This window comes from Moschus berezovskii, chromosome 18 (assembly GCF_049115385.1).
Source record: "Moschus berezovskii isolate FMDL1 chromosome 18, NW_MosBer_1.0, whole genome shotgun sequence".
Classification (NCBI taxonomy): Eukaryota; Metazoa; Chordata; class Mammalia; order Artiodactyla; family Moschidae; genus Moschus; species Moschus berezovskii.
Window position 1 is genome coordinate 53209104 of NC_142477.1, and position 13727 is coordinate 53222830.

Sequence of the window (13727 nt, forward strand, 5' to 3'; positions counted from 1 at the left end):
TCCACTCATCCTACAAATATTTATTATGTGGAATATGTGCCGGCTTGGTTTCTTTTCAAAATCAAATGAGGTTGGGCCTCATTGGAGATCACTGAGCCATGGCATTTTCTTTTGCTTCTTGAGTGACTCCCAGGATAGCCTATTGGGATGGAGGAAGAAAATCTCAGAACTTCTAGTTCTATGTATCTCTTATCCTTTAAAAAATTTTTAGTTTGAGTGTACATTTTATGGCATCCCTGGTGGCTCAGATGATAAAGCGTCTGCCTGCAATGCAGAAGACTGGGGTTCGATCCCTGGGTCGGGAAGATCCCCTGGAGAAGGAAATGGCAACCCACTCCAGTACTCTTGCCTGGAAAATTCCATGGACGGAGGAGCCTGGTAGGAGAAGGAAATGGCAACCCACTCCAGTACTCTTGCCTGGAACATTCCATGGACGGAGGAGCCTGGTAGGCTACAGTCCATGGGATTGCAAAGAGTTGGACACGACTGAGCAATTTTAAACATTTTATAATGAACATAATGTACTAATACCATACTATGTATATATAAAATTGCATGCTCAAAAACTGCAATAAAAATATGCAAAATCCAAAGATTTAGAAGACCACTGCTATGAAGAATAGAGTCAGAAGATGACAGAGAAATTTAAGATAGACAGGTATTAGTGTTTGGAATGAAGAAAGCAAAAAGTACTCAGTAACATGAAGCTGGGTAGCTGGAAAATATGCCTGCAACTAAAACTGGATCAACCCACCTTTGTTTGTCTGTGGTCACATACATGGTTGCTGCAGAGTCAGGAGCAGAGGCAAGCCCTGCCCTAATCTAGCTCCTATTCCACTATTCACTATCCCAAAAGGGCAACTGAACTGTGTCCTGGCCTTCAGTTCAAGATGGCAGATCTTTAAGTAACCCTACCCCTTGAAAGCATATTCTGAAACTTCACTGCACACTGGTGAAAGTAAAGATTTTTGATGCTTTCTGCTTTGCTTAATAATAATATTTATATCTTATATTAATGTAACATTATCTCATTCACATCCAGTTTCTCCCTTCTTTTAAAAAAAGAATTAATTTATGCAAACTCAATATTTTTTCTAATGCAAACATAATTTTTTCAGCACTGTATCAATTTACTTAAAATGTTTCTGTAATTTTCATATAAGACTGAGTGAACTTATACTATTCTTTTTTAATTTTATCGAAGTGTAGCTGATTTATACAATATTGGGTTTAATACTATTCTTGATTTTGATAATCTCAAGCTTCAAAGCTGTATGTTACTCTACTCTTTTATAGGCACTGACACGTTTGTCTTTGCCTAACTGAAATGTTTGTAACCATTGTCAAACACCAATAGAAGTGTTTTGTTGTTTGTTTTTTGTTTCGCCTCTGTGAAATGTGTTAATATACAAGGACCAACTTTTTTAGGAAGCTGTAAGAAGGCAAAGGAAAAATTTTTGACAGAAGACGCTTATCTGTAGGAGAAAATTTACATGAGAAGCCTGTCCTTTAATGTGCATTCATGAGTTATTATTCATTGAATGAATCGTTTAAATATTTTAATGATCAATGAAGTCATGAATGGACTCAGGAGTGACTGTCTTGTTTTTTTTATTGATCATTCGTAAACTTGTCTTTTTAAAAGAAATCCAAACAGCTTATTCAGCTTACATTAAAAGACCCTCCCACACACACATTCACAACTCTGTAGGCAAACTTCGAGAATAAAATACAGGTAAATAGTGAAATAATCTTAAATAATTCTTCACTCCAAATAAAATACTTTTGCAAATATTTCCTAGCAAAATCTAGTACAACAGTCCTGTTTGTGCTAAGATCCTTCCAAGGGTACTCATAATTCCACTTATCAACCACGTTTAAAGAAAAAAAATACATTAAAATGAACTATATTTTAAAGTTGACATTTCCTGCTAAAATTGACTCTTTTCCAAACTTAATAAAAAGCATTTTCTACTTTAAATTTAAAGCTCATCTAAATCATTGCACTTACTTTTACATAAATTCCCTCATGCGTTTTGACATTTCATGAATCCATGATGACTAAATTTTTCTAGGTTTCTCTTATACTTACTGTTAATATTACTATAATTATTGATAATAAATTTACCATGCCTTGGATGTTTGAAAAGCTTAGAGAATTATACTTTTATTCTAACCATTTTAAACAATGATATTAAGCTTATTTTCTCAAGAGAGTGATAAATATGGGTATGGAGGATGACTTGTACTAACAAGTGTTTACAAAAATATATAAATATTTACCTTCACACTTCTCCTAAGTGGGAAAATATGTCCTTACTCTCGATCTGAGGTGGTATTCTTTAAAACCATTTATGGAAGTGTGTGTTTGCCCTGTACCCAAGAACCATCCTTCAGAGGGTAAACTGGGAACTACATTAGCCATCCTTTGAAACCTGCTTCAGTTCAAGGCTGCTGTTCAAACTCCCACAAGCTTCAAAAGTCCCACTTCCTTCAGGGATTATTTTGTTTTGACTTTTTCCAAAGTGAAAAAAAAAGCACAAGTAAATTCTACTGAAGCTACCAAAGGAAGACCTAAATATCATACTCTCCCAGCCCCTACCCCCACCTTCTCCTGCTCTTAATTCTCTCCAGCCCATATCCGGACATTAATGTACATTGTGTCAAAGAGTCGTAGACTGGCTGTGGTCTTCAGCTTTGGCTAGCCTTCTCTTTGGCTGATTTCCCTCCAAGTTAAGGTTATCCAAATCGCATCTTTAGTTCTTCACTATGACTAAAAACACATATTTAACAAATCTATATGCATTCAAATATTTAACAAATATCTAAAAGAGTTCAGTCATATGCATTTTATGGATTGTTAGTAGCCTACGTTTTTTTTTTTTTTTTCTGGACCCACCCTAAATCACATTTGATCTCCAAAAATCATACGTCCATATGCTATAATACAGAGAATTCCTAAAATGTTGGCTGTGTGTTGAATGATTGTTGAAACAGGGTCTTCTCTCAGAAGTCCCACCCGGGATCAGCGTGGATTTAACCACTTCCTTACAGGAGATCGGGCGTCATTCTCCTTCACAAGTTCTTCTCTCACAGCATTGCCATCTCCAGATGCCATGTCATGCTCTGAAATTAGAAGGAATACAAATCATGTCCAAACATCTGTAACTCCAAGATTAAGTAAAATTTTGTCTTATGTTTTTGTATTATAACACATTTACAATGAAATCTATAATAGATTTGAAAAGTCTATTCCATGTTCACCTGCCCTCGACCAATTAGCATTTCCTTGAATTAAACGTCTCTGTTCACCCATCGTCACCTGACATTATTCTGTACATTTATTTGTCTTTTTTTTCCCCTTGTATTATCTCTCTGTACCACTAGAATATCAGCTCCAAGATGGCAGGGATTTTTTTTGTTCACTGTTGCAACAGTGCTTGGTACATGGTAGGCACTTAATACTTACCAAATGAGTAAATGGTGTAAGTATAGATCTCTAAGTAAGATTCTTTACTATCTGATATGGAAGAGGGATTACCTTACTGATGTGGCTTTAGAATGCAGAAAGCACACCAAAGGGCCTTTTATAAACGTTTATAGAAATGCTCTACCTAACAAGTTTCTAATATTTAGAATTTTTTTAATGAAATTATCTGCTTCAAAGAGTAGTGAAGTGTGTTTGCTTCTGCAGTGTACATTCTGAAATTGAATGCTATTAGGAGGTTAGGATGGTCCAGTAGATAAATGCATGTAAATTCATGAAACTCAACCACTACTCCCGCAAAAAAAAAAGCTTGTGAATTTCCAGTCTTAGAAAGTCGGAGAGTTAATTACTAAACAATAAAAACAGCAATGACAAATGAAGATGAGAAGCCAGGAAGTCCATTTGCCAAGGATGCTGTGACCAACGGGTAGAAAGTTAGAAAAGACCACTTCATTCAATTCAGGTATAAAAGGCTCCTCTGGAAGTCCCTGTGCTAAGGAACCTTGGCTCCATTTACAAAGACTGGACCCAAACAGACTTGGGCAGAGATGATGTGAAACTCAAGGCAAGGACTGAGGCCCCAACCAAGCCCCATCCTATAAACAGTAGCACTTAAAGCTCATTAAGTCCCATGTGGAGATGTCCAACTGAACAGAAGGGCTCCTGCACATCCTTACCATGAGGTTTTAGGATATTCTGCACTCCATCCTCAATCTAAGATTTACAAAAGTGAAAGTCATTCAGTCATGTCCGACTCTTTGAGACCCCATGGACTGTAAAGTCCATGGAATTCTCCAGGCCAGAATACTGGAGTGGGTAGCTGTTCCCTTCTCCAGGGGATCTTCCCAACCCAGGGATTGAACCCAGGTCTCCTACATTGCAGGGGGGAATTCTTTCCCAGCTGAGCCACCAGGAAGATTTAAGAAGAGGACACTAATAGTCATCTTTAGTTTCTCTTTTATCAAAGGAAGCACCATAGGTCAGAAAATGCATTTTCCATAAATTTCTAATAAGAATCTTGATATCTAATTGAATACAGAAATAATTATTATGTAACCCTTAATGTAATTTTCATCCAGTATAATCCAGTTGACCCTTGAACAATGCTGGTACTAGAGGTGCCGACCCCTGAGCAGTGGAAAATCCACCTACTACTATGTCTGCCCCCGAACAAAGTAACTGGTAAATGACTCACCCAAGGGCAGAAAGCAGAAAGAGTCTGGATAAAATCAGGACTCCAACCCTAGTTATTTTGACTCTGTGGACTGTGATCTCTAATTGAAAACAAATTTGCCCCCACACTTAGTTAATTTAAAGATCTGTAAAGTGAAAATATAGGTACTATATCTATTGGGGGTAAAATGTGTGTATAAGTGGACCCAAACAGTTCAAATCCACGTTGTTCAAGGGTCCAGAGTATCTTTTCCAAGGCAACTAACTATACATTGGTCAGGATTTTTGCAGAATCCGCAAGCGAATGAGAGAAAGTGACAGACCCGAGGGAAAGAGACAGCACACTGGTCCAGAGAAGCAGAAGACGTGCTCCTGTGTGTGCAGCAGGAAGCATGGAGGGGACAGAAGAGTTCCATCACTGAGGACATTCCAGAGGAGTTCGAGAGCACGCCCCCCAGACATACACCCCAAAGAGTGACAAAGATTCACCAGATTCAATTCTCTCTTGGTGAGAAAGATCAGGAGCAATCTTAACGAGAGAAGAGGGATTCTACTAATAAAGTTGTTCCTTCAGTGTTCTTTGTAGCCTGTGGTTTTAAGAAAGCAAAATAAGATAAAAGAAGCTTCAAGTATTTGAGGCAACTATCACCGACTCGATGGACATGAGTTTGAGTGAACTCCGGGAGTTGGTGATGGACAGGGAGGCCTGGCGTGCTGTGATTCGTGGGGTCGCAAAGAGTCGGACACGACTGAGCAACTGAACTGAACTGAACTGAGCAGTGCTGAAACAATAAGTTGCAAACCTGTGTGTGCATGCTATGTCGCTTCAGTCATGTCTGACTCTTTGCAACCCTATGGACCATAGCCCACCAGGCTCTTCTGTCCATGAGATTTGCCAGCAAGACTACTGGAGTGGGCTGCCATTTCCTCCTCCAGGGGATCTTCCCCATGCAGGGACTGAACCTCTGTCTCTTAAGTCTCCTGTATTGGCAGGCAGGTCCTTCACCTGGGAAGCCGCCTGGGGAGTCTGGCAACTGAACCATTCAAAAAATGTCAGAAAGTAGATTGGAGGTTGCTAGAGGCTGAAGAGTGGGAGTAACTGCTTGATGGGCACTGGTTTTATTTGGAGCTGAGAAAATTTTTCAAGAACTAAATAGAGGCTGTGACTTCCTAACACTGTGAATGTACTAAATGCCACTGAATCATTCACTTAAAAGTGGTTAATTTTACGTTAGGTAAATTTCACCTCAATAAAAAATTGTTCAGAACTTAAAACTCAATTTTCCTCCATATTGTTTGTCAATGACTATAGGGCAAAGTCATGAGTATTTAAAATGTTAATACTGATCTTAATTTCCAGATCAAGTATTCACAAAGATATTCATGCGATAGGTTTTTTTTAAGGTTTCACTTTAATGTTTAAGGCCATAGCCACACTTAATAATTCACTTAAAAATACAATACTTTCCATTTATTTTGAGGTACTTAATTGAACCCATGTGTAAGAAGGAGGTAAAGCTGAGAAATAAGCACATTTGTCAAATATTTCAAATTTTAATTAATTTGAAGTGTGAAGAACCAGAAACAAGAACTGAAACAAGTCTGGATTGTCAACTATTTATATCTAAGGGAGAAAAGTGTATAGTTTGTGGATACTGGTAGTTGCTGTGGCTACATGTTGTTTTAAATGAGCTACTTCCAATTTAACCATTTATTCAACAAAATAACCAAATATGCGCTTAACATCATCTTACAAGCTGTATTTCTCACATTCTAATAACTTGTGTAAGAAATACATAAGCACTAACAATCAGCATGTGAGTATTATTACATTTTCATTCAAAGGTTTACAGATGATTCCCAAATTTTAATCATAGATACTATCTCTTATTCTCTCCAAAATCCACAAAAAGACATGCTTGGAATTATTCCACTTAAATACTTCCATTTGGTTTTTAAAAAGAAATGTTTTATATTTTCTATGTTGGCTCTTAAGCCTTATCCAACAAATTCCTCAGAATACTCTTTCACTGTTAAGTTGGGAGAGAAGTAGCTTTGTCTAGTACATATATAAAACAGATCACCAAAGAATTTAAAGAGCTTTGTATATCTTGGTTATTTTTATTACCTTTCTGTGTAATCAATCATATTTATCCTCGGTATACACTCGGTAAACTTTGTGGAAAATTGTACAATCTAAATCTATTAACGAGGTCTCTTTGTAACACTGCAACAAATTTCAACAACCACCTACCTTTCCCATAAGTAGAATAAAAGAAACAAAATCATTTAAACCAACATCTAGTTCTACTCATCCATAAGTTTTCTTATTCAAACTGAAAATGAGACTACTGTTTCAATGTTTACTTGGGAATCAGTTCTTACCTGTGTGTGATACAAATCTCTGGTTGGTAGCCTTGGCTACTGAATATTGGAAGAAGGGAAACTTCAGACATTTGCCGGTCACCCTGTCGCATATGCCAGACTGACAGCTGCAAGTCTGTTTGCATTCCATCCCGAAGGTGCCGAAGGGGCAGTCTGAGGACAAAGGGAAGTTTGAGAGAGGGTGCTCTCAATGTACAGAAGCTTCCAACTTCACAGTCCCTGTGTGCACAGCCTCAGTAATTGAACAAACCTCATGAATCTTGACTATCAGATAAAGTCCAATTATCTGAACATCCCGGGCTTTGAAAATATGAAATATGAATCCCACGCTTAAAGTCACAAATGTGAAATCACACACTAAGACCAGATAATGGATTCCTTGGTTGTAGTGCCTTGCTGTGAAGTTTAGATGAAGACAGATACACCAAAACCAATATCTCTGAACTGGTTTTAATTCTGTCTACTGTCTGCTTAGAAACCAAAAGGCAGGGTCTCACTGGGCTACCTCTGTGACAGCTCAGTGAAGGTGGGCAATTGAAAAGACATGTGTATCAGCTCCTCACAGAGTTTAAAAGATATGATGCTGTCTTTGAATTCCCTGTAGTCATAGGCAATTTACTGTTTTAAATGTCTAGGAAAGGGCTTAAACTAACCAGGGGCTAAGAAGGCTGTCATCTCAGCTCTTCATCAAGTGACCAATCCTCAATCTTCTCCAACTCTTATCAACTTCCTTATCTAACAAAACGACAGTACATATTCAACTCCTCCAGATGTTAAGAGGATTCACTAATAAAGTCCTCTGCAGAGCTAAAATACAATATGCTAAATGAGAAGAAAGCTGAGAATATATTCATATACCTACCCAAATCTGGAAGCTTTTAGAGCTTCGATGTTCCCATACTTAGACTAAAACATACTATATTGAGAAAAAGAGAACAAATTCATTATTAAAAATGCATGTTTTTTATGATGTGAACAGCATCTCAATAGAATAGCCAGCCCTGAACAGCCAAGCAGAATAGATGCAGAATATTTATTCTCCTGGCATAAGAATGTCCTTGTAAATGTACAATCATACATGGGTGAAGAAACAAATTGTGAGGCATCTAAGTCTTTGGCAATCTAATATTGTCCACAGAATAATCAAGATAGATATTAATGAAATACATTTTTAAAGAGATTTATGATTGCTGTACTCTACATCCTTCAGATTAGAGAAGCACCTGGTTTTAAACGCTAGCCTCTCTGCTGGGAAAAAAAGAAGTCCTTAGAAGCAATATTGAAAAAGCCTCTGGCAAAAAAGCACACAGGATTAAGATATGACTGTGTCTTCAGTGATATTGAAAACTAAAACTTTAGCCAGATTCTCAGTTATGCTCCTACTGTATCCCCCAATATACTGAATAGTGCTGGGCAGATAGTAGGTATTCAATAAATTGCTATCTGGACAATGCAAAATATCTGAATATTTAGGAAACATCCAGATATGCAGCTATAGCATACAGTTTTCAGAGAGGTGTTCTGTAAAAAAAAGTTGAAGCACAAAATTTTGCCTACAGCAAAATACAATGTCTCTATGTAGCTGTCAAGGTTCACACAGCTTTACTATTTCCAGCAGAAAGAAAAATGTTCGTAACCAGACCTATTTGCAATCTGAAGGATGTCTAAGAGCTATCCTAAACAGCTTTTAAAAATATATCTTATTAACAGCTACCTCGATCATTCAGTGAATATTGGAGTGCTAAAGACTCCAGATGCCTTACAGCCTGTTTCTTTACCCATATGTAATTGGACATTTACAATCACATGCACAGAGTCAGTTTTTATGCCAAGAGAAAAAGCAATATACGGCGTATACTTGCTATATAGTAAGTATGATTGTGTTAACCACTTCCTCCCTAATTTCCTTATGTGAAGTACTCTTTTCTTGGCTGATAAACACTGTAATTTACAGAAATCACAGATTCCACTCAGCTGAAAGACATGTCTGCGAATGTCCACCAAAGAAAATGTTTCCTCAGTATTCTACTTTTCATTGGTTATAAACAAAAATAAACTAAGCAAAAGACTAGAATTCTCCTTAAAGTTCAGCCATTTATTTCCTAATCTTTAGTATGTTTTGTGGCTTAAAAGTTAATCAACTTATATTTTTCTAAAAGAATTCATGAGATTAGCTCAATACTGGATGATTATTATTTATAAAAGCTTACAATTGTATTTAACACATTAAGAATTATTTGGAACTTAGTCCCTTTAATTTTAAAAGCTTCTTTGTACTATAAAACTGATGAATGGAGCTATCACATATGTACTGAACCTTAAAAATAATCCTTAAGGAGATCATGAGGTATTCATACACAGAGTATATTTAAATCTTCATTTTTTCATTTCTAAACATTTTTAAGCTATAGTCACTAAGTTTGAAATAAATTCCACAAATGTTGAACTACATTGTTTAGCTATAATTTCAACCTAATAAAGTTTTTAAGTCTTTTTCTTTACAGAGTTCCAATTTTTTTTCTTTAGGCGCTATTTTTGCTTGTTTTACACTGTTATTTTTCTAGGTTTGTTTGATACTTCAGGGTATCCTGTTCCAAGAACGTGACTCCTTTTGCTAGATGACTTAAGTCATCCTATTTCACAAAGTGCATTAGTGTGCATCAGAAATACTTGATCGTGAGAGGTGCCCTCAACCCTGTGGACTCTCTTAAGATCAAAGTATCACTAAATCCCAGGGCTAGCCACCACTCCAAGAGGTTATCCAGTGCAGACCTCTGTAATCACTGCCTATAGAAGAGAGACCACCTACTCCAGCCATAACAGATTACCTGTCAAATTTCTAAAGTCTTCCAGAAAAGGAAGCAACACAATTTTCCATTGCAACTTAAAAAAAAAAATCTCTTAAACATGAGTGAAACGCTGTATTTCTTTCTGGGCTTTTTTGCATGCAGGGTTCAGCCGCAATCTGCAGAGTTATCTTTCTCTCTCTCCCTATGACAGCACCTGTTAGGGGAACCTGGTCCCTAAACCCACCTGCATTTTCCCTCTTTGCATTAGAAGGAAAGGCTCCTCTCTTCCCACGCTGGCTAAAAGCCTGCAGGGTGCCCTAGGCAAGGGGCAAGAAGCAAGGGGTCGCTCTTTACCTTTGCAGATACCAAACTCGTCACCAAAATCATCCTCCTCATTGTAAAACTGACACCTCAGCCCGGGGCCACACTTCACGCCATCCATGCCCGAGACTGTGCGGTAGCAGGCTTCTCCCAGCCCCGCGGCGCACACCCGGCAGCAGCCACAGTCGTCTAGCACTGTCCTCTTACAGCGCGGGCTGCTCTTGCACTGGCTACTGTCACAGCGCTCGGGGCAATCCACCGCGTACTTGAGGCTCCAGGCGGCCGCCAGGTGCGCGGGGACCAGCAGCGCGGCCAGCAGCAGGAGGCGCTTCATGTTTCCCGCGGCTCGGGCTCCGCTTCCCGCGGCGGGGTCTCTGCTGGCGGGAAGCCGCCGTCCAAAGTGGTAGCTGAGCGTCTGCCTACACGTTTATGAGTTTTATACACTGGGTTGCCCGCATGCTTCCCCGTCATCAATTTCCTCAGCCCAGCAGCAGCGCTGTCCTCCTGCCAGGCTCTCTTGTTTTAGTTTATGAAATCCAGGATGAAGGCTGGATTAGCACGCTGCTGCCATCCAGGAATTGAAAAGCCTGAGCTGATGTCATCTGTTATGTTTAGATGGTTGTTTTGCATGAGGACTGAAAAACTCGCTCACATCCGTCTCAAGGGCTCAAGGACGTCTGTGAAGGGGGAATAAAGAAAGTTGCACACCCTCCTCCAGGACAGGAATTGTTCTGACACCGGCACATCAGTTGAGGTGTTGCTTTGTCTCAGAACCTCTGCAGTCAGGAGGAAAATTATATCGACGTGAATCATCAGAACCGAAGAAGCTCCTTTTAAAATAAATAAATAAACATTTGGTATTTCCCTTCAATAAATAGCTATGAGATCATTTGGAAGAAGAAAGGGTTATCGTGTGCCTTTTCAATACTGAGGAGAAAGAAAATATTTTGAAAGGGATTTTTTTTTAAGATGCTCTCTTCCTTCCTCTCACCCCTCTTCAAATGTTTTTTCTAAAACAGCTCATATGAGATATATCTAAGTTTATCATGGATGTAGCTGTATTTTCTAGTGAGACGTGGAACTGCCGCAGAGAATTTCCTTTAAGATCAATACAAAAACCACAAGAGGTAAGACGCTGCTGGCACTGCTTCTGATTTACTCAATTCTGGAAAAACTTACCAGCTGGACTTCTCCTGAGTCAAGACTCACTGGGGAGAAGGCTCATCCATCACCAAGTCTGCTTGTCCAATGATTGAGCCCACTCAGAGCCCTTCCCCTCACCTCCTGGCATTGATCAGAATCCTCACTAAAAACCACCAAACAAGGCAGCCAGCCCAAGGAAACAAATGAACCAGCAGGCAAATCGGAATGTGGTCCAGGGAGGCAAGTCACAGAGAAGGGAAAACATAACCCATCAGGGAACAAGGTCTACATGCTATGGAGGGTCACAGTACTTAGATCCCTCCAGGAAAGACCAAGAGGTCCTCTTAGTACATTAACTGGGTCAAGGCCTCATTAAGCAAGGTTTGTGGGACAGGAAGACCAAAGGGAAAGAGGAGAGAGGAGAGTTCTTGCACCAGCTATGTGTTGGATTCTAAGCTGCATCCACCTATCAAAATAGACAAAATCCCACTGTCACCTAGTAAATATACCAATAAGGTTGACAGCTCTTGATTTGTCACAATGTAGTGATAGGCAAGCCACAGGGCTCCTCTCAGCCTCTGCCTCCCTTTTGAGAATTGATAGTATGAAGCTAGCTGATCGCTTAAGCTTTTGTCCCTTGTAGAAGCTAAGGCTGAGTTCATTGGATGTGACTTGATGATCAGCCTTCGGAAGTGCAGCTTTAAGGGGATGTAGGGGACAGAAGGTGCAGGGAACCGAGAACACGGGAAATGAAAGCAAGTGACTCAGTTTCCAAATTTCCCAAAATTTTCATGACAATCCAGTTTCAAATAGTCTATCTTAATCTCCCAGAAGGAAACATATACTTGGCAAATGGCACAATGATTATTTGTTTTCAATAGTAACATCGATTGAGTGCATGGTATGTGCCAGTGTTCTGAAGCATTTTACATGTATTAATTCACCTGATCCTCATCACAACATTATGAACTAGGTACCATTTTCATGCCCATTTTATGAGTGAGGAATCTGAGTCAGAAAGACACTGGATAATTTGTCCAAGATCCCTGTAATGTCAGAGGTTGAACTTAAACCATGTCAGTCTAATGTCAAACTCACATTGCCTATTACAACATGATCATGCTTCCATGGCCAATGGTCTGATGGCCTTGTTCACAATTTAGGCTGATCCTGAGAAAGGGTTCTCGCTCAAACTTTGCTGAACTCTATTTTCTGAGAGGAGTGGTTAATCAGGATAGTGGTTATTAATAACACCTACATTGGAGGGACTGATGCTAAAGCTGAAACTGCAATACTTTGGCCACCTCATGCGTCGAGTTGACTCACTGGAAAAGACTCTGATGCTGGGAAAGGTTGGGGGCTGGAGGAGAAGGGGACGACGGAGAATGAGATGGCTGGATGGCATCACCGACTCTATGGACATGAGTTTGAGTGAACTCCGGGAGTTGGTGATGGACAGGGAGGCCTGGCGTGCTGTGATTCATGGGGTCGCAGAGAGTCAGACACGACTGAGTGACTGAACTGAACTGAACTGAACTGAACTATTCTATTGATAGAAAGCTTATGATGTATCAGACATCATGCTAAGCTCTTTATGGAAGTTACCACACTTAACTTTCAAAGAAACCTCAAGAGCTAAGTGTTATTCTTATCACCATCTTAGAGATATGAAAACTGAGGACTCTCAGAGTTAAGTAACTTCTCCAAGGTTCACACAGCAAATCATGAAAACAGGACTCCAACCCTAAGGCAGACCATCTCCAGAGACTAGAACAAAGATTGTAAAGTCAAAGACACATAGATTCCAAACAGGTGACCCAAGTGGGTGGAGTGGTAAGCCAAACCAGGTGGCGTGTAATACGAAGGAGGGGATTTGTCCACCTGCAAGCACATGCCTCCTCTAAGGGAAGCAGCCACTCCCTAGGGCTAGCTGACAGCTGCCATGTAGGAATACGAGCACATTGTGCCCAATCTTCTGATTTCTTTAAAGAGAAGGTAGAATCCAGACTTTTGAATGTAATCCCCTAATTTTTAAATGTTAGCCAGTATTTCATTCAAATTGGAAAACATCATCTGTGCCTTCATTTCTTTTGGACTGGATCCAGTCTGCACACTAGTTTGGTCTAGCTATAAATTTTGGATTCTGTCAGAGCCAGATCCAAATCTCTACTCTGCCACTCACTCCCTAAGTATACTTAGTTTAATGTCTCTAAGCCTCCATTTCTGCATGGCATACAATGGGCTAATGATACCTTCTTAATAGGGTCGGTGTCAAGATTGATAAGTGATGGAAAATGTCAGTCAAGCAATATGCATTCAATAAATGATGGCTACTCTTCAATTTAAAAATACAGCCATCACAGAATTGACACTGAGTTTAAAAAAAAAAAGTAAGAATCTTCTGATTTTTATAGGAATTTAAAGAAGAA

The 13727-nt window shown here is 39.3% G+C and overlaps 1 protein-coding gene across 1 annotated transcript; it reads right to left on the reverse strand.

Annotated features, from left to right (window-relative positions):
- Window positions 1-1587: 1587 nt before the first annotated feature.
- Window positions 1588-10726, reverse strand: ESM1 (endothelial cell specific molecule 1). The gene is made up of 3 exons (XM_055422052.2): window positions 10189-10726; window positions 7046-7198; window positions 1588-3126 (listed from the first exon to the last, which is right to left on the reverse strand). Exons 1-3 carry the CDS (start codon window positions 10487-10489, stop codon window positions 3026-3028), a joined length of 555 nt encoding a protein of 184 aa, XP_055278027.2. The 5' UTR covers window positions 10490-10726; the 3' UTR covers window positions 1588-3025.
- Window positions 10727-13727: the final 3001 nt, after the last annotated feature.